Source organism: Garra rufa, chromosome 9, assembly GCF_049309525.1.
Source record: "Garra rufa chromosome 9, GarRuf1.0, whole genome shotgun sequence".
NCBI classification, from domain to species: Eukaryota; Metazoa; Chordata; class Actinopteri; order Cypriniformes; family Cyprinidae; genus Garra; species Garra rufa.
In genome coordinates, this window is record NC_133369.1 from 25,259,248 (window position 1) to 25,281,967 (window position 22,720).

A 22,720-nucleotide genomic window follows, 5' to 3' on the forward strand; every position below is an offset into this window, starting at 1 on the left:
GGGGGTTCAACAGGGACGGGTACTGTGTCCGCTTACAATCTTACACAAACACTTTGATCAGTAATGTGTTAAGGTGGGAGGGCTGAACTCTCATCTTCTCACCTACCTGTCGGAACATTAACACTTACTGGAGAAAGGCTGTGTATGTGTGTGACTATACTTGTGAGGGTCAAATTTTGTCCTCAAAATGTAGTGAAACTGAGTTGTAATGGCATTTTAAGTGTCTTTTACTATTTGAAAGATTCACAGATGTGACCCTGGACCACAAAACTAGTCATAAGGGTACATTTTTTCGAAATTGAGATTTGTACATTATCTGAAAGCTGAATAAATCAGCTTTCCAGGTGCAAAAAAAAAAAAAAATCTAAATATTGAGAAAATCGCCTTTAAAGTTGTCCAAATGAAATTCTTAGCAATGCATAATATATAAAATATGATATATTTACGGTAGGAAATTTGCAAAATATCTTCAAATCGATAATTTTGACCCATACAATGTATCTTTGGCTATTGCTACAAATATACCCGTGCTACTTAAGACTGGATTTGTGGTCCAGGGTCACAAATCATGCTTAGCTTTACATCTAATAATGTCAAAAGATAATTTGCTCAAAAGTAAAAGTTTCAAACACCATTTGAAAATGCTTAAAGGTTATTATGCCCCTTTTTACAAGATGTAAAGTAAGTCTTTGATGTCCCGAAAGTGTGTATCTGAAGTTATCTGAAGTCGAAATACCCAACAGATAATTTTTATAGCTTGTTAAAACGGCCACTTTTAGGGTATGAGCCAAAACGCACCATTTTTGTGTTTGGCCCTTTAAATGCAAATCAGCTAGTGCTGCCAGCCCCCTTTTCAAAAGAGGGTGGAGCGTCAAGACCTGACAAAAACAAAACAGGACAAAATGTCAGAAACTCTCAGTAGCAGTGTTTCGTTTGTCATCCAATGCTTTCACAAACTTTTTAAGTCCCACTTGTGATTATGAGCTCGACAAATTCAAGCGGTTGACTTCACATTGCTTTCATATGGAATTTTTAACAACCACATTCATATTTACAATTATTCTGGTAGAACATGAAGGCATCATCAATAAAAACAGGCAGAGACAATGGTAGCTTCAGCAACATTAGCCTTACAGAGTACCAAAAAGTTATTTCCAGAAAGGCAATTTTAAAAAACAAATGTGTGAAACTTTGCTAATAGTGCAGAGATCGTCACAAATGGGTGGGATTTATCCCTACGATGACAGGTACATAGGAAGAAATCTGGAATTGCATGTTTAGAGAGACTTTATGATTTATTTGGATTTTAAGAAAGAGTAGGTGGATTTGTTTCATTATAGGCAGGTTGTTTTCACTCACTGCGGCCACACAACTGTGTTCAAACACCCTATAAAAGAGATTTTTGCATTAGATCCCCTTTTAAGTTTGGATTTATGGGTAGGATGAAGTAAATATTGCAAGCAATATCTTGGTAAAACCAGTGAGTCTGTGAGGGGTCTTCTCTAATATATATATATAGTGTTTGTTTGTTTGTTTGTTTGTGTGTGTGTGTGTGTGTGTCTGTGAAAAAAAGAGTAGAAATAATAGAATAAAGTGTTTGACTTCAGTAGTGTGAGAAGTTTGAGATGGTAATTTGAATGAGAGAGAGAGAGTGATAGGGAACGAGTTGCTCTTGTCTAGGGATTGAGTGAATAAGAGAGTTTTGGAAAGGAGAGAGAAGGGTAATGAGCAGAGGATGAGAAGACAAATATACTCCGAGCTCTGGGATGCAGGATGCTCCACCTCTCCTCTGTGTACTAATATTTTGCACACACTCAACACTCACAATGCGTAAGGAGATGTGTGTGAAGAAAGACATGCTTAGCTATTCCACCCAAAAAGTTCTGTCATCTTTTACTCACCCTCATGTTGTTCCAAAACAGAATTGGAAATTAATAAGCGCTTGTGGCAAAAATGCTACAAAAATGAACTAAAATGCCCCATGAATTCAAGACAAAGGGGCAAAAAATGCCCCTGCACAATTAAACAATGTATTACGGCTGTTGCAATTAAAATTAAATGAAAAATGACAACTTAGATTTGTTCACACTGCATAAGATTGCGTTTACGTGCCGTTTTGTGCAGTGTTAAGCCTTGTAACCAATCAAACATGTTTCTGTTGAACTTAGAAATGCATTGGCAAATCAGAAGCGCTTAGATTAGTCAGCGCTAATATTGTTAATTTCTGACCCTGTTCCAAACCCATATTACTTAATTTCTTCAGTGGAGAAGAGGGTTATTTTCAAGAACATGTGACTTTGTCAAAAGGGGTTCCACAGGGGTGGATACTGGGTCCACTAACAATGTCTTTTGAGTTTTGTATGGAAAAGAGTGATGTGGAGATTATTCTTTTGTCTTTTGTAAGAGAAAGTAGGTCATACAGATTTTGAAATGATATGAAAATGAGTAAATGATGACAATTTTTGTTTTGGGTCAAATAACATTTACACAGTGTGTTTTTGTTGTGGACTTTCTGAGAAAGTAATTGTTTTCTTCACACACTAAGAACATGTCTTCTTGTGTCAGGAATTAAAAAGAGAAATCATGCAAACGTTTGTTATTTACAAAGCATACCTCTCCACCCTTTCTCTCTCTCTTGGTTCCTGGAAAGAGCTGTAACTGGTTGGAGAACTACTGGAGTGTGAAAGAAGAAAGTCACAGGGAGAAAGTTAAATTGTGAAACCCCCTTAACTTTGCGTTTCATCCTTTCATTCGCTCTTTCTCTCTGTCTTCCCTCCTCCCTCTTTCTCTCTCTCTCTCTCTCTCTCTCTCTCTCTCTCTCTAAAACAATAACGCTAGTGTGTTTGCATCTATTTTTGGAGCTTCAATGCCACCACTAACCCCCCGGTCTTATTTCTAAGTTCTTCAAGGCACATCATGAAACAGCTCTTGTGTGCGTGTGAGTGTTTACAGTGAATTGTTAAATTTTATCCTCTTCATATGCAGGTTCACGCTCAGTCGTCTGTTGTAATTCACGCTCTCTGTCTTTTTCTCTCTATAATTAATCTTAAACAGCGGTACAGTTTCACTCTGCTCACTGAGAGACTCTGATTTCATTTTATCTTGTTTTTTCTTACTTTTATGACATTAGTTCATTATGATTGTAGTAAAACTATATTTACAGCAAACTTGCAAAGCGGCGTGTGAGAAATGGAGCACAGCTTGTTTCACATGCGAAGTGGGCGTTTCAGTTTTTACGTTCAAAGCAAAACTAAAATATTTTCTTTTATGGCACAATACACTTCTGTAACTTTATAAACAGAACTTATTTATGAATTTTAGATAATTGTTAACATCAAAGCTGCGTGTAATGGCATAAATTTACATTTTCGTGAGCAGGTTGTGTTCAGGTTTCAAATGTGGCAGTTTTGAGAAAAGTTTCATTGGAAAAGGACACAGTGTGTCATCAAAATGTCTGTGTGCTCGCAAAGAGATCAGTCTCAACATGCTTATCCACACACACTCACAAGTTCACTTTGTGGCCTCAAGACACACTTTGAATACTGACTTTGTGCTATATTCAGCTCTCACACTCACCTGTTAGTGTTAAACCACTGATGATCTGTCTCCTTTCTCTTCACACTGAGTTATTTTCTATCAGTTTACATACACTCACACACACACACACACACACACACACACACACACACACACACACACACACACACACACACACACACACACACACTTGCTCGCAGTCTCAGCAGAGGTGTGAAAATGACCAGGGAACAGTCACAGGTCCAGTGTACATTACATAAAGATCTAGAGCCACTGAAATTACAGGAAAATCAATTGTGTCCATACTGTCCTGTTGGAAACCGAAGAAAAGGTTTTAGGAGTTTTTGGAGGGTGACATCAAATGATATCCTTCTGAATAGTAATGAATGTGATTTGTCTATCCATCCTCTTTTTCCAAACTCTCTTTGTTGGCAGCTCCCATCTGAGAAAAGAGGAGACAGAGGAAGAGCTGTCTTTGTTTTGCTTTTTTCCAGCCAACAGCTGAATCCCTCCTCTGTGCTGCCTGACAGAAACTCCTTCAGAACTTTCTGAGAAGTTATTTTGAGTCTCTCTCTCTCTCTCTCTCTCTCTCTCTCTCTCTCTCTCTCTCTCTCTCTCTCTCTCGTCTGCTCGCTCTCTCAATTTCAATTTCAAAGCACTTTATCGGCATAGTGGTTTTGCATAGTTTTACTAAAGCATCAACACATACACAAGATGTGCAATGCTAATATTTCTTAAAATCTACATGAGCCATTCAAAAGTTTGGAGTCAGATGTTTTCTTATTATAAATGTTGAAAACAGATTTGCTACTTAAAGGCACAATATGTAAGCATTTACCCTAGAGGTTGCATATTTAAACAAACAAATAACCAAGCGGAGCTTTTATTATGCCGCAGTCGACCGCTTCTGCTTCTTCCGGTCATTCGTATTGTTAGATCGAGTCCCCACGTCAAGATAAAAAAAAGACCCAGCCCCGGACACCAGATCTTGTCAAGATATATCAGTTTTTCCGGTAACAGAACAACTAGTCACAGCGCTGTCTGTACTCAAACTCTGTTAACAGCAAGTCTTGTCTGGTATCCAAAATACCCAAAACGAGTGTTAAAACAGTTTTCTGTCAGTCAAGTAGTTGACTGATGAAGGCCAGAAAAGAGCAGAAGCAGGAGACGAAGTGATGATGGTAAAAAGGTAGAACAGAGTTTATTGAACAATCTTAGTTGCGTATGTCTCAATGTTCAGACTTGGTCTGAGGAACACAGTTCAGCAAACAATGATATATCAAACTGACTGATTCATGACAACATCCCATTAAACCTTGGGTTTCCATAAACATCTCCTCTTATCTATTTCTCGTTCATGCAGACCAAACAACTCATGAAACCCCACAATCATAAAACTGAACAATAATGAAAATGCATATGCAAAGAAAAATAATAAGAAATAGAAGTACAATAAATTGATAAATGATTAAAAATATAATGATAAATGATAATCAAATAATCAAATGATAAATGATAAAAATAATAAACAATGAAATAATACATTATATGAATGACTAATGATTATACAATGATTATAAATGAATTAAAACATACAAATCAAAACAAAAACACAAACAGTCTGCATATGAGGATCAAAGGATCCTTCAGTATGTAGGAAAAGAAGTGATATAGACTAGATATATTTGAGTGTGTTGTATGTTCTGTTATAATGCTACTCTGTGCGTTCGTCACCTGTCTAATAAAATGCATAGTGAAGCGCCTCCATGTTTTCTACAAAATAAAACCGGAAAACTGAGGATGTATGACGTGACTGGTAGGCAACGCAAGGACACGGTCCGTTTCACTAGTTAAAATTGTTTATTTCTCTAGATTTAAACATTCTTGGAAACATTTGGGACAATGTTAGTACACAAATCTTGCATATTGTGGCTTTAATATTTTGTGGAAGTGTGATATGTTTTTTTCTAAGATTCTTTGATTAAGTTCATAAGAACAACATTAAACTGATCAACAGTCACAGTAATAACATTTATACACTCCAGAACAACTCAGCACTGCGTGAAATATGGACAAACCCAGCAACTGGGTTGTTCTGACCCAGCAGTTGGGTTAAATGTTTAACTCAACTATTGTTTAAAAATGTCTATATTTATTAATTAAAATGAACCCAAAATAGACTGGGAGTTAACATTTATTAATATGTCCAATAAATGAGTATTTATTAAAGTTATATAAAATTTAAATATTTATCAAATTAAATAAAATAATATATTTTTTAATTGCTTATTAATAAATGTTCATTAAGCTGGCCATATAGTATTTTTTTAAACAACAGTTGAGTTTAATAAAACTACACAGAAGGATCTTTCAAAAAAAAAAAAATCTTGACCCTAAGTGTATGAAATGAACTTACTTAATATAGAACTTAAAATAAAACTTACCTTTCAGACAAAATTTAGCTAATCAATGTTAATCAAATTAGTTCCAAAAGCCAAAACATCAAGTTTTGTGAGTCACTAAGTAATAAACTTAAAAAAAGTTAAAGCCGATTTGTCAGTTTGAAGTCAAATAAAACATTAAGTACAGTTAAATATAATACACACTCAATACGGTTAAAAAAACTCCAGAAAATGTCAGTAAATGAAGAGTTCATTTGCAAAAATGGTTAACATTTTGTACATTTTTTGTTTATTTAAAATCATGTTTTTTTTCCATTGTGCATTCCAATTAATTTCAAGCAAACTGCAGTTGAGTTATTTTATATATAGCTATTTATACAGCTAACTACCACAATAAAAACATGATAACATAATAAAAATTCTGATTTTTGAAAATGTAAAAAAAAAAAGTGAGTTACCTGTTTTTGCAAATAAACACTTCAAATATTAAAAGGATAGTTTACCCCAAAAATTAAAATTCTGTCATTATTTGCTCATCCTCATGTCATTTCAAACCCGTAAGACTTTCGTTCGTCTTCAAAACACAAATGAAGATATTTTGATGAAATCTGAGAGCTTTCAGACCTTGCATAGACAGCAACGCAACTGTTTAAGGCCCAGAAAAGTAGTAAGGACATTGTTAAAATAGTCCATGTGACATCAGTGGTTCAACCGTAATTTTCTGAAGCTATGCAAATACTTTTTGTGACTATTTGAATGATGTTCTTACTACTTTAATGCTCTCGGATTTCATCAAAAATATCTTAATTTGTCTTCTGAATATGAACAAAGGTCTTACATTTTTTGAAACGACATGAGGGTGAGAAATTAATGACAGATTTTTAATTTTTTATTTTTGGGTAAACTATCCCTTTAAGACCACTTTTTTTGTAGAGAAAATGAATGAGTTAGTGATATAAAGATCGGAGCCTTTTCGGGATCTGATGGTGTGCAGTTCAAATTTAAATGTGTCCGTGACAAATGCATGTCTGCCCTCCTCCTGCAACGCCTGCATTTGACCTCCTTCAGACATTTTAGGAAAATGTGGAATGAGGTCTTGAAATGCATTACAGAGTGCGAAAGTGTGTCTCAGTGGGTCGCCCTGTCTTTCCTTCTGTACGAACATGCCACTGTGCAGAGCAGAGCGGTAGTTTCCTCGGATGCTCTGAATTCTTTAAATACTTCCTATGTAAGTCTAAAGTGCAGGAGTGCCTGTGAGATTTACATTCTTGAGTGCAATCGATGTCTCTGAGTGAGAGAGAGAGAGAGAGAGAGAGGCAATTTGACCTGAGTGACAACAGACTACTAGAAGAGCTATGATCTCATCCCTCTCTCTCTTTCTCATCCCATCCCCCTTTCCCTCTCTCTATTGTTTCCCTCTCTCCCACTCCCTCCTCAGGCCCCCTCTTTTCTTTTCCTCCTTGTTCTCTCCTCTCTTTTCTCTTCTGTTTCTTGTCTTGTCGCTCCTCTCTTTGTCATCTCGCTCAGTTTTTCACGTTCTAAGTTTTCTTCTCTCTTTTTTAACTCTCACACACTCGGGCGTCCCAGGACAGAGAGAAGATCTTCCAACGACACACACTAAGGCAGTCAGGTTGTTGCATTATTGATGCGGGGTGTGTGTGTGTGCTTGTGGGTCTGTCTGTAATGGGGATCTAGTGTCTCCCCCTGGGGGGGAGCGGGGCAAAGAGAGGGAAAGAAGGCGGCATGGAGGGGGGGCGAAGGTCACAAAGGTTAAGTAGGGTGGGGGGGATGAGGTCATACACTCTCACACAACACAGCATGCTATTAAGACACTCGCACAACTACTTAGGACACACAACTCATCAAACACGTGGATTTCACTTCCAAAAACAAGAAATTGGCCATTTTACATTAGGGCTTGATTTTAGACTGATGGTTACATTTTTAGTGACCCGTGAAAGCCGTTTTACTTTTCCCCAAATTTCTGCATTGCGGAAATCATAAAACTCGACATTAGGGGTTGAAAACTTTCGACACCTTTGAAAAAGTCATGATCCAATTCAAACATGTATTTAAATGTGTGTTTTCTAATCCAGAAATATAATTTGAATAAAGAGGAATAATAACCTAGTAGAAGAGACTTTTGTCTGGGAAAATGAAATGCTACATCAGAATGACCTAAGCTTTGTCGTTGTCGTTGTCGTTTTTTTTTTGTTTGTTTGTTTGTTTTTGTTTTTTTCTGTGGATGTGCACAATGAAGAAAATTGTGAAGATTTAGTTTCCTTTGAATCTAGAGTTGGTAATACACGATGATTGGTCGCTTTTTAAACTGTTGTTGTAAAGTAAAAGCTTATTCAGCTGTTTCGTCCTTGGCTGTTAAACTTATGTGAAGGTTCTTGTATAAATGTTTTTATTTATTTATTTTTGCACTCTGTAAATGCAGCTTTTTATGGAAGCCCATTTCCACCACTTGAAAAAATTACGACGCTTTATCTCACAATTCTGACTTTTTTTTCTCACAATTGCGAGTTTACATTTTGCAATTCTGACTTTTTTTTCTCACAATTGCGAGTTTACATTTTGCAATTCTGACTTTTTTTTCTCACAATTGCGAGTTTACATTTTGCAATTCTGACTTTTTCTGAATCATGAGAACCAGAATTGCGTGCAATTGCAAGTTATAAAGTCAGAATTGATCAAACTCACAATTCTGACTTTTGTCTCATAACTGTGAGACATAAACTAGCAATTTTGAGAAGTAAAATGTCAACTTTTTTTAGAAATGCAAGTTTATATCTTGAAATTGTTACTCACAATTCTGACTTTATAACACGCAATTGTGAGTTAAGTCAGAATTGTGAGATATGAACTCGCAATTCTGAGAACATATCAGTCTTTTTTCCCTTTAAAAGGGACTTTTTTACTCACAGTTTGTATCATGCAATTCTGAAAAAAGTCAGAAGTGACTTTATATCTCAGTTCTGACTATAACTCGCAATTGCAAGTTTATATCTGATAATTCTGACTTTGTTACACGCGATTGCAAATTTATATCTCACAATTCTGAGGGGAAAAAAAGTCTGTCAGTTACCTTTTTTTATTTTTTATTCAGTGGCGGAAACTTAGCTTTTTGTAAACCAAAGCTTTTTGGTTGCTTGTTTGGTTTTTTTACATTAGGGCTTGATTTTAGACTGATGTTTACATTTTTAGAGTCCTGTGAAATCAGTTTTAATTTTCCCCAAATTTCTTCATTGTGGAAATCATAGAACTCTACATTAGGGGTTGACACCTTCGAAAAAGTCCAATTCAAATTCAGAGTGTTTGTTGGCAAAATTTGTGTAAAGATTCAAAGTTACAGTGTATTAGAATACGTGTTTTCTAATCCAGCAATATAATTAGAATAAAGAGAAATAATAACATAGTATAAGAGGCTTTTGTCTGGGAAGATAAAATGCCACATCAGAACGACCTTAAGCTTTGTCGTTGTCAACCAGTGCAGTTTTTTTTTTCTGTAGATGTGCACAATGAAGAAATTTGTGAAGTTTCCTGTAAAAGAAAAGCTTATTCAGCCGTTTTGTCCTTGGCTGTTGAACTTATGTGAAGGTTCCTGTGTAATTTTTTTTTTTTTTTTGCACTGCGTAAATGCAGCTTTTTGTGATCTAAAACCGCATCTGCGTCAACCATTCCATATTTGCAGGCCGTGAAATTACAAATTATACTTTTTCAGCAAGGATGCATTGCACTGATCATTGACAATAAAATATTTATAAGAAATATTTCTATTTCAAATAAATGCTCTTCTTTAAACTTTGTTTATTTAACATTTTTCACACTTTATTAAGCAACCACTTTCAACTAATATTAATACGAAATGTTACATTGTATCAAATCAAAAATAATTATTATTATTATATCATCTTTGAGCAAAAAAGAATTGTAAAACATTTAAAAAAAATCCCACAGACCCTTCTGAATGGTAGAGTATATGCTTGTATGTTTTGTATGTACAGGTGGTATATTTCTGAGAAATGCAGAGGTGTCGTGTGATACGATGTGGGTGTGAAACATGGGCCATTACAGAGCATTGATGCTGAAACACTCTATAATCGCCCGTAACTTGATTAATAACACACACACACACACACACACACACACACACACACACACACAGTGCCTGAAGAGGTTTCATCCTAAAACATGAGCTCACTGTTGTGTTGTTAGAGTTTCTTCACAAATGTAACAGCTGTTCATCCTGAGACGAACGTAGAGATCAGTCGACTGCCACAGCATTCATTCAGATCACTCCTGAATCAGAGCGCTGGATGAGTTTAATTTTATGTGTGATTGTAGATCCAAATGTGATTCAACATTTAATGTTTGAATGTGTGTTACAATAGATCAGTAACTGTATCTGTGCCTGCTGTTGAGTGTGTGTGTAACTCATAGTGTCTCCTATTCATTGTTCATCAGGGAGTTTGCCATACATATTGAATTTAGCTCAAACTTCTTAGTAAGGATCCTTTTCATGTGTGTGTGTGCGCGCGCGCGCGCACGTGTGTGTGTGTGTGTGTGTGTGTGTGTGTGTGTGTACCTGGTATTCATCACGTTGTGGGGACCAAATGTCCCCACAAGGATAGGAATACCAGTAGATTTTGACCTTGTGGGGACATTTCTCAGGTCCCCATGAGGAAACAGGCTTATAAATCATGCACAATGAGTTTTTTTGAGGAAGTAAAAGTGTGCACAATCTCCTGTGAGGGCTAGGTTTAGGTGTAGGGTAGGTGTAGGGCGATAGAAAGTACGGTTAAACCATTACGCCTATGGAATGTCCCCATAAAACATGTAAACCCAACGTGTGTGTGTGTGTGTGTGTGTGTGTGTGTGTGTGTGAGAGAGAGAGAGAGAGAGAGAGAGAGAGAGAGAATGTGAGCTGTGAAACCAGATCCTTGTCTGCAGTTCCTGAAGTCAGACTTCGCTAAGGAGCAATCTGATGTACCCTCTAAAAGTGTGTGTGTGCGTGTGTGTGTGTGTACCTGGTATTCATCACGTTGTGGGGACCAAATGTCCCCACAAGGATAGGAATACCAGTAGATTTTGACCTTGTGGGGACATTTCTCAGGTCCCCATGAGGAAACAGGCTTATAAATCATGCACAATGAGTTTTTTTGATGAAGTAAAAGTGTGCACAATCTCCTGTGAGGGCTAGGTTTAGGTGTAGGGTAGGTGTAGGGCGATAGAAAGTACGGTTTGTACAGTATAAAAACCATTACGCCTATGGAATGTCCCCATAAAACATGTAAACCCAACGTGTGTGTGTGTGTGTGTGTGTGTGTGTGTGTGTGTGTGTGTGTGTGTGTGTGTGTGTGTGTGTGTGTGTGTGTGTGTGTGTGTGTGTGTGATGTTTTGAGAGCAAGTAAAGGTTATAGGATGTGCTGAGTTCAGTAAATGTACTTTTGTTCATTTTGTGAAGGTAAATAGATGATATACCTCTTTCCAGTCAACATTCACAACTGCGTCTTCTTAAAATGTAGAGAAAAGCCACTGTTTTTCACCGAGTTCCTGTCTTGTAGAAAAAAAAATGTCGTTCAGGTTGTTGGCAGGTAGAAACAGGAAAAACAACCACTTGAGTGTGTATTTTAGATCTGTTGAGTCATCAGGAGGAAGTGATTTGTCTGATTCTACGAATCAGTAAATTATCGGAAGTTGTTGAAGTGTTTGCATCATTTATAATAAAAGCAAAACTGATTGAAGGTTGATTTCAAAGTCTCCATAGTCTGGTCTAAATGGTTGGTATCCAAACAGTAGAGAATAAAGAATTATCCCAAATGCCTTAAAGGTATAAATGAGAAATGAGAGAGCTTTGACTTGGTGGAAATGGCACATTTTATTCTGTGAAGGTGAAGGTTTAAATGCAGATAAACTCAAGGCAGCTTTGTTAGAGATCATTTGTGTTTCCGTGTACCTACTTAACCTTATTTTGGGAACATATTTGAACCCAGAAGTGAGCTATTTATTTTTATATCACTTTCACAAATGAAGTTGTTGTTTTTTTTATTGTAAAAATGCAAGAAGTTTCCTTTTAGGTTGTAAGTTATGGTTAGGTTATAGTATTTATAACTAGCTGTATATAAAAAAAGTCTATAAAATGTCCTGATTTACATAGCTAAGTAAACGTGTGTGTGTGTGTGTGTGTGTGTGTGTGTGTGTGTGTGTGTGTGTGTGTGTGTGTGTGTGTGTGTGTGTGTGTGTGTGTGTGTGTGTGTGTGTGTGTGTGTGTGTGAGTAAAAGAAGTGCCTCTGTGTGTGAATCTGAGTGTAAAGAGGATCAGCTGTTGAAGAACCACTGTGAGCCGTTACCCAATCCGACCTTTACCAATTTCAGCCTAACCTGACCCTGCCTGACCCCACTTCACCCGTCCTCACCCTTGGTGACTGGACACCCTCCATCCTCTCTCAGTCCTTTCAAATCATTTCTTGATTGTAAAAAATGCCAATTGCATCTGATTGTGTGTTAGATTGAGAGTGGGTTTGCTGGTGACAAATTAGACCTCAAAATGTTTGAAGATAAGAGATGTGACGATATAGAGCTTTTTGCAAATTTACAATTATAGATTTGGTAGAAGCTTTTTTCCAAAGTGACTTGCAAATTATCAGCTAATTCTCTGGCATTTAGATTTTTATGTAATTATAACCAATATGGCTGATATTATGAATCTAAACTGTATTACTTGCTTGTAAGAATTTTTAATTCAGTTAACATTTTAATGTTACATTAACACTGTTAACAATGTTAATTGTAATCTTTAGGACATCTCAAAATATCATTTTCCTTGTTAGTATTATAATGTTGTGATGCTATAATTCACAGTATATGTGATTTTAACTGTTTTATTTTCAATCTATGACAAAATAGCATAGAATTTTAAAGGATTAGTTCACTTCTAGTTCTAGCTAAAACAGTCCTGATAATTTACTCACCCCCATGTCATCCAAGATATTCATGTCTTTCTTTTTTCAGTTGAAAAGAAATGAAGGTTTTTGAGGAAAACCTTCCAGGATTTTTCTATATAGTAAACTTCAATGGGGATCAATGGGTTGAAGGTCCAAATTGTAGTTTCAATGCAGCTTCAAAGGGCTCTACACAATCCGAGCTGAGGAATAAGGGTAATAAAAAAAAAAAAAATCATAAACTTATAACCACAAATGCTCATCTTGCACTAGGACGACTTTGCGCATTATGTAAATAACTAAAAATTTCCCTAAATAAAACCCTTATTCCTCAGCTGGGATTATGTAGAGCCCTTTCAAACTGCAATTTGGACCTTCAGCCCGTTGATTCCCATTGACGTCTACTATATCCTGGAATGTTTTCCTCAAAAACCTTCATTTCTTTTCGAGTAAAGAAAGAAAGACATGAAGATTGGATGACATGGGGTTGAGTAAATCATTAGGAAACTGTCGTCATTCATCTTTCATTGAATCTGGACGTATCAACCAGAGTCTGATCTTTTCTTTCTCTTCTCTCCGTCTCTGCAGGGTTTGCGTTCCCAGACTGGGCCTATAAGCCCGAGTCCAGTCCTGGCTCCAGACAGATCCAGCTGTGGCACTTTATCCTAGAGCTGCTGAGGAAGGAGGAGTATCATGATGTGATTGCCTGGCAGGGAGATTACGGGGAGTTTGTGATCAAAGACCCTGATGAGGTGGCAAGGCTGTGGGGCGCCCGCAAGTGCAAACCTCAGATGAACTACGACAAACTCAGCAGAGCTCTCAGGTACGTCCTTTTGTCTTTGTTTCTGTTAACAATCAGGTCGTAAGCAAGTTGTTTAATCTGGAACAATTTACAGTACACTTACTTTAGGCACAATCCCTCTTGACCTTTCGGTTACCAGGCCAGACTGATTTAATTTGTGGCACTGGACCTTCTTAAGTCTTAAGTCGCACGGGTATATTTGTAGCAATGGCCAACAATACATTGTATGGGTCAAAATGATCGATTTTTCTTTTATGCCAAAAATCATTAGGATATTAAGTAAAGATCATGTTCCATGAAAATATTCTGTACATTTCCTTCCGTAAATGTATCAAAACTTAATTTTTGATTAGTAATATGCATTGCTAACAACTTCATTTGGACAACTTTAAAGGCGACTTTCTCAATATTTTTTGCACACTCAGATTCCAGATCTTCAAATGGTTGTACCTCCAACCAAATATTGTCCTGTCCTAACAAACCATACATAAGTAAAAGCTTATTCATCTCAATTCCTGTACATTTCTGTAACCACCATTTTAAGTGTTAAGATTTGTCCCTTTTTTATTTACGACTAGTCTGTCTTTTCCTCCTTATACCATTTTTGGACCAACCAAAATAAGGTGATCATTGCATAATACATGGTCTGTCTTCAAACACATCCAACCTAACCATTTACTATTTTAAAAGTAAAATCCTAGACAGTTTTAGTTTGGCCAACGAAGACTGAGGTCTATTTCTGTTCTGTCTAAATGTAGTGGAGGCATCTAAAGTGGCCTACTCTTGTGTTGCGTTATAGGATTGGCCCTTCCGCTGGAGAGTTATAACTGCATGGAGTCAGATCTCTCAGTAATCCCAGTCCAGTTACCTGTGCAGGAGCTAATCTCATTAGAGTACAGACAAGCCAGTGTATTCTGAGCGGCCGACCCGACCGTTTTAGCCTTCACTCCATTTTCTGACCTGATCTGCATTTGCTCATTTGTAGTTTTATTTTCGTCTCTGACTCACCTGCTTTAGCAGATCAGCGCTGATCCTCAAAGTGGATGGAGAGTGATCCACTTTCTGCCTTTATTTTGAAGGCCTCTCAGGACAGAGCTCATACACTACAGCCGAGTTACGCCACATTGAGGGCTCAGTGCTGGATGTAATCAATCATACACTCTATTGATTACCATCAGTGTTTGATCCAGTGCAGTTAAACCACTACAGTGGATGTGGGATTTGTTAAAAGGATCGTTCACCCAAAAATTAAAATTTGTTGTTTATCTGCTTACCCCCAGGGCATCCAATATGTAGGTGACTTTGTTTCTTCAGTAGAACACAAACAAAGATTTTTAACTTAAACTGTTCAGTCTGGCAGTCAATAGGATCCACAGCTTTGAGAGTCAAAAAAACATACACAGACAAAACCAAATTGAACCCATCGGCTCGTGACGATACATTGAGGTCTCATCACACAAAACAATCGGTCTGTGCAAAAAACTGAACAGTATTTATGTCATTTTTACCTCAGATCCACCACAATTTCCAACTGGATAAACATTACAATACACATGGTTTCAAAAGTAAGTCTAAAAATCACTCATCTGTGCAAACTTACAGTCAGTAATTTTCCAACTGACCTAAATGCGTTCACAATTATATGACTGACAGACTGCAATGGTTTGAGTTAAAAATCTTTGTTTGTCTTCTACTGAAGAAACAAAATCACCTACATATTGGATGCCCTGGAGGTAAGCAGATAAACATCAAATTTTCATTTTTGGGTGAACTTTGCCCTTAAATGGATGGTAATTCTGCCATTTATTTGCCATTAAAAAATGGTGTCGGTTCTGAGTGTGGGGTTGTTAATGATACAGTAGACTACCATGACCTGTTGTACTTGTGTTACAATATTTTCCCAGACATGATTCATTAGTGAAGTCCTGCCACATCCAATAAATTCTCTAGCATTTGTCCTTATTAGTATCAGTAAGTAGGCTGTTGTGTGTACTGCTGCTGATTACTGATGTAAAGCCAGAATTTGCAGCAATAGTGTGTAATATTATTGGATTAGACTTAAAGAATAAGATCATGTAATCCATGGCAGTTTGGAGACTGTTGGAGCTGCTGTTAGGAAAAGAGATTTTGCATGATTGCAAACAGTGACAAGATCCCATGTTACCAGTGTAGTGTGGGATTATCGCATGTGTGTGTGTGTGTGTGTGTGTGTGTGTGTGTGTGTGTGTGTGTGTGTGTGTGTGTGTGTGTGTGTGTGTGTGTGTGTGTGTGCTGGTGTGTGTGCTGGTGTGTTTTTCCATCAGTTATCCAGAAGACATAAACACCGTCTTAAAAGCTCTACCACTTATGTTGGGTAATCCAAGTTATACTTTACTTCTGTTCTTCTCTATTTTTAGCCTATTGTTTGTTTTTACCAGATCAGATTTGGAGCTTAAATGTATTCCTTTACAAAACAGAAAGTATAATGAGAGTGAAGTGTAAACTGTTTACAAGCTGACAGCTGTGCTAAACTATGATGTCACCCTTCCTCTTCACTCTGTTATTAGAAATGTGAATGTGCGCTCTGTTCGCACAAATGTGTATTGAAAGAAAGTATAGCTATGAAGCCAAGCTACTTGTTGCTGTAATTACAAGTGATTTCTCTCAGACTGTCCCTGTCACACTTAAACAAACACACACCGGCACAGATACGGTTGCCAGATTGTCATTCCAAACTCTAATTTGAGCATAATTGGCATTGCAACTATGTACCTTCAGTTAGATGAGTCCGTTTTTTTCCTAGAGCAAAAAAAAAAAAAAAAAAAATGCAGTCAAAAGATGGAACACAACTGATGCCCATTCATTCTGTATAAGCCTGTGCGCTCATCTAGAGAGGATCTGTAATCCTAAGAATTGGAGTTTAAGTAGTGTCACATAAAAATGCTCTTTTCACATAATCATTAGGCTTCGAGGAATAAGTGATCTGATCACTACAAGTGCTAAATCCTGCAATCACTGATTTCAAGCATCTTTACAGGCCTTCATATCTCTAAAGCATGGCCTGATCAGGGGAGAAGACAATGATTTCATCATTGTCTAGAGTCTCATATGAGCATCAGAATTTGACTTTAAGGGTCATTGTACAATATTTTTTCTAAACAGCATCTAGTCTGTCTTGAATAACATGAAAAAACAGAACGAACTGAGACAGAATACATCCAGAGGAACTGTGGCAACGTCTCCAAGATGCTTCAAGAAACCTACCTGCAAACCTACAGTGCTATTAAAAGTTTTAGGCACTTGTGTAAAAATGCTGTAAAAAGAGGATGCTGTCAAATATAATGTCATAAGTATACTCTCTTTATCAATTAACTTCTGTTAACTAAATTAAAATCAACAAAAACCTCACTGGATTATTACAATTAATGGCAAAATGAATGCCTGGAAATGTAAACTGATATTTCCTACTAACACACTACAGCAAAAGCTAGAAATAACTGATTTAAAACCATTTTTACCTGGTGAATATACTAGTGTTCTAATACTTTTGGCTACCACTGTATTTCCTTTAAAATTGTGCATAAATCATCACAAAAGATTTGGTCTTCCTGCCCAAGCACATCTTTCGCACAATTCAATTAAAACTAGCTAAATTCTGTGACTTCAAACTGCTCAATCTGGCAACAGTGCACAAAGAGTAGCACAAAGTGCGTTTTGAAATCTGAACCTGGCAATTGTTGGACCGGTGGACCTTCATTTGCTGTCAGATAGAGACCTTGTCCTTTGATCATTCTCAGCATGAGTTCCTCTCTGTGTTCTGGGCAGGAGATATTTGCATCGCCCTCGTCAGAAGGTCAAGCAGCCGCACATAACTTCTCATTTGAGCCCTCTGTTCTCTTTCCTATCTCTGTAGACCTTAGTCAGAGTAAACAGCGCATTACCGTGAATGCGCTTGCAGTGGAAGTCTACAGGGCAAGGCATTAAGAGCAGAAATGTGTAGGTTGTATTTCTGTGTAAGTGCTTGCATTAATTCTTTTGGTACAAAAACTGTAATTTGGGCGATGAAGTTGCTTAAATTGTCTCCCACGTATCATGAAAAGGTTACAGGGTCCATATTACAAGAAATACTGACTATAAGTTTGCACAGATGAGTGATTTTTAGACTTGCTTATGAAACCATGTGTATTGTAATGTTTATCAAATGCATTGACTCAGAGACGTCCATTGTTTCAATTCAGTTAATTTGGGTCTGAATGTAACAGATTATTATTAAAGGAATAGTTAACGCAAAAATGAAAATTCTGCCATTAATTACTCACCCTCATGTCATTACAAACCCATAAGACCTTTGTTTATCTTCTGAACACAAATTACAAGATTTTTAATGAAATCCAACAGCTTTCTGACCCTGCGTAGACAGCAACGCAACTGACACAACCAAGTTTCAGAAAGGTGGTAAGGACATTGTTAAAATAGTCCATGTGACATCAGTGGTTCAACCGTAATGTTATGAAGCTACAAGAATGCTTTTTGTGAGCAAAAAATAAATATATAGTGACTTTATTTAACAATTTCTTCTCTTCCGTGACTTTGACACACGTTCATGAGAATACCACAATTCATGCGTGTACATAAAACGGTCTTCGCAAACATGTCTGAAGATTTCGACAGAGAAGATGACTTGCAATTTTCTGCCCAGCCTTACTTATACAAAAAAAGAGTATACCTACCTACCTCATGACAAAAGCGTACCTATATGTACCTACATACAAATAAGTACATATCAATGCAGTTTTCAACAGAAATGAACACTAGAGACAGTAAAATAGTGATCACTTGTAGTTTTTTTGTACACAGTTATGATTACAGCTCCATATGTTTTGCTTTGAGGCCGTAACAAGCTTGCTTGGTAGCTCAGCCAACATAGAATTGGATTTAGGATGCGGAATCCTTGAGTACGAATCCCGTAAAAACTTGACTTACAATGAAAGAGCTGAAAGATCGAAAAACAAGCTAAAACGGCATGCTTGCGTTTGCGTTTTCACGTCACATTCGCTTTTGTTCATTCTATCGAGTGGGTTTAGATGGTACGTTATTTTAAAACGTCACAGAGTCAATAGTTTTTCGTCATAGTTTTTGTTATTTAAAACAAGTTTTTGTTTCATTTTCTTTTGTAAAAAAAAATGATGTTGACGAAAATAATGACAAATTATTTGTCAACGAAATGAACACTGACACATACAAAACCAGTGTCATATAAAATCAACTATATGTACGTCCATCTGTTTTGGGGGGAAAAAAACGAACACTTTTTTAGCTCCACTCAGTGGACTTTTCATATCAAATACGTCACAAAACATGCATGGCGTTATGTGTTTCATGTCTTGCGAGTAAGTTCCCACAGGTACGTTTTTGTCATGAGATCAGGTTGGAATATACAGATGATGAACTAAGAGAGATGCAAGTTTTTCGTCAGAACGCTGGCTCACTGCGTCAGCAACATTACACGCGTGTATCGTGGTACTCTCGTGAACACACTTTGAAGACTGACACAAAAGAGAAGAGACTGTTGAAAGAAGTCATTATTTTTGTTTTCTTTGTGCACAAAAAGTATTCTCGTAGCTTCATAAAATTAAGGTTGAACCACTGATGTCACATGGACTATTTTAACAATGTCCTTACTACCTTTCTAGGTCTTGAATGTGTCAGATGCATTGCTGTTTATGCAGGGTCAGAAAGCTCTCGGATTTCATCAGAAATATCTTAATTTGCGTTCCAAAGATGAATGCAGGTCTTACTGGTTTGGAGCAACATGAGGTTGAGTAATTAATGACAGAATTTTCATTGTGAAAATCTGTTTTAACAAACTGAGTGATGAGTTGACAAGCAATTATTTTCTGGTAATACAGTGTGAACTACATTGAACTTCCCTGTAAGACATCTTGTTTCTCTCTTCTTGTATCCCTCTTATTTCCTCTCTCCTCCATTCTTTTTTTCTTTCTTTCATGATGTCAATGACTCACTGCCATTCCTCCACATCTACACCGCCTCCCTACCCCACAATCCCACACTCTACTCCTCCATCTGATTCATACCTTCAATCTGACACTTTGCAACTCACAACAGGGCTTTCACGTTCAACCCTGCACGCTTGTGTCGTCCCTTTATTCCAGGACAAACGCTCCTTTTCAGACATTTCTTGGCCACTCTGTGGCATGTATTAAAGTCTGGGCTAATGCTCTAATCCTGGCTGGAATTTGACTTGATGTTGATGGAGTTAGGGGTGTTGTTTCAATCGTGTTCTCCTGCAGACAGCCCGCTGGGACTCGACTCATCACCTTCCTGCCACACGCGTGTGGAAAGTCCGCAAAAATGGAATTCTATTGTCTGCTGTTGATGTTCCACTGAACGTCAGGACATTTCCCGTCTGGCTCCGAGCACGATGGACGCCCAACTACTCATTCCCTTCCTTATTAGATTTCATCCCTCTTTTGTTAAAACTGTCCCACAAGAGTTTATTTAAACTCACAATAGCTACATGTGAAGAATTTATACTTTACAAAGCCATTTGAGTGCCAGTTTTGATCATGTGATCGGTCTGAATCCATATTTTATCCAAAAATAAAAACCTTCATATCATTCCAAAAGTTTTTGACCATATGATGAAACTTGGCTTCCTTAAAACTTATCTAAATCCTTTTTCCCTTCGCTGCCAACAGGAAATCAAAACTCTGTCGTCATGTTAAACATGACTGTGATGTTACTTCGACGTCAGACATTCCCAATGCAATCATCAGCATCAGAACCGATGTAGTGTTGATTGAAGTGGCCCTCCATGATTTCGTCTTTACTCTTTGGAGATTTGATTAAGATTGACTTTGTGTGTGTGTGTACTTGTGGAAAGAGTGGGTCAGAGGCCTTGTCCTACAACGGCTCTCTTTGTTTGGAGGAGGATGACGACATGCACGTGTGTGTGCGCGCGTGTGTATTTGAGGGCAGTTTTGGGTCTTATTGTCAGGGACAGAATGAGCTCTTTATTAGCTCAGTGGGTGGAGATACACACATACACACGCTAGTGCAACAGTGACACGCGCTAACACACGCAGCGTACAAAACATGATGTTTATCTCTGGCTTCTCAATAGAGCTTATGGATGAAGTGGATCTTACTGTCCGTTAACCATCCGCCCTAGAGCCACACAGGCCCACTCATACCCCACCCCACCGCTTCACTTTTTCTATCTCCACTCGCTTGAGAAACACACACATTTACAATCCTAATGAGGACTTCTATTGTTTATATATATATAGCTGATTAGAAGAACTGTAGACCTAAACCACACCATAACCCTGTCTTTAATTGTCCCCATAGAGAGTTTTTGTCCTATTTATTACCTTTTGGTGACAAATTTGACCCCAAAAGTAGAGCTCATACATAAAGCTATGTATTTCTGAGGGCTTCCCATTAACTTATGTTGATTTTCCGGAATTAGTAAGGATATTTTTCTGTTTTGATTTTTTTCCAAATTTCCAAGAATTTTGAGGATTTTTTTAGATGTTTATGAGGATATTTGAAATTTCCTAAGATTTTTGTAATTTTTCAAGGATATTTTAGACTTGTAAGACATTTTTGTGTGTGTAAATGTATAACTAATTTTTTTTTCAAGGATATTCATGTTCGTGAGATTCTTTTCAGACATTTGTTCAAACGTTTTTAAGCATATTTTCAGCTTTTAGATGTTTGCAAGGATATTTGACATTTCCTAGAATTTTTGTAAGTTTTCAACAATATGTAAGGATATTTTAGACTTAAGACATTAGTGTGTTTGTGTGTGTGTGTGTGTGTGTAAGTAAGTAAGTGTATAATTATATTTTTGTTAGATATTTTCAAGGATATTCAAGTTTGTGAGACTTTTCAAACACTTCTGAGAAGTTTGTTGTGATATTTGACATTTCCTAGGATGGATTTTTGTAAGTTTTGAACAATATCTAAGGATATTATTGACTTTTTAAGACATTTGTGTGTGTGTGTGTGTGTGTGTGTGTGTGTGTGTGTGTGTGTGTGTGTGTAGGTTTAGGTGTAGGGTAGGTGTAGGGCCATAGAAAATACGGTTTGTACAGTATGAAAACCATTACGCCTATGGAATGTCCCCATAAAACATGTAAACCCAACATATTTTTTTTGAGGATTTTTTTAGAAGTTTGCGAGGATATTTGACATTTCCTATAGGATTTTTGTAAGTTTTCAACAATATCTAAAGATATTTTAGTCATTTGTGTGTAAGTGTTGATTTTTTTAGATATTTTCAAGGATATTCAAGTTTGTGAGACTTTTCAAACACTTCTGAGAAGTTTGTTGTGATATTTGACATTTCCTAGGATGGATTTTTGTAAGTTTTGAACAATATCTAAGGATATTATTGACTTTTTAAGACATTTTTGTGTGTGTGTGTGTGTGTGTGTGTGTGTGTAGGTTTAGGTGTAGGGTAGGTGTAGGGCCATAGAAAATACGGTTTGTACAGTATGAAAACCATTACGCCTATGGAATGTCCCCATAAAACATGTAAACCCAACATATTTTTTTTGAGGATTTTTTTAGAAGTTTGCGAGGATATTTGACATTTCCTATAGGATTTTTGTAAGTTTTCAACAATATCTAAAGATATTTTAGTCATTTGTGTGTAAGTGTTGATTTTTTTAGATAATTTCAAGGATATTAAAGTTTGTGAGATTTTTTTTTCAGACATTTCTGAGAATACTTTTCAAACCTTTTAAGGATATTTTCAGATTAGTGAGGATATTTTTAGAAGTTTGTGAGAATGTTTTTTAAAGTTTGTATATTTTATAAATGTGTTTGTGTGTGTATATCTTTTTTTTAAGGATACTTTCAGAATTTTGTTTTGTGGTTTGAAGTTTGTGAGGATGCTTTTTTCGAAAGTTTGTATATTGTATACATTTGTGTATATATATATATATATATATATATATATATATATTTAAAAAAAGTGTTGAGCATTCTTTCAGAATTTTGTTTGTTTTTAGACATTTGTGAGT

At 36.7% G+C, this 22,720-nt stretch overlaps 1 protein-coding gene across 1 annotated transcript in view; it reads left to right on the forward strand.

The window, feature by feature from the left end:
- The window catches only part of erfl3 (Ets2 repressor factor like 3), a 57,807-nt gene that overhangs the window by 20,059 nt on the left and 15,028 nt on the right, over nt 1-22,720 (forward strand). The window contains exon 2 of the mRNA XM_073847303.1: nt 13,475-13,709. Coding sequence (XP_073703404.1) covers nt 13,475-13,709 — 235 coding nt within the window. The remainder of the gene's footprint in view (nt 1-13,474; nt 13,710-22,720) is intronic.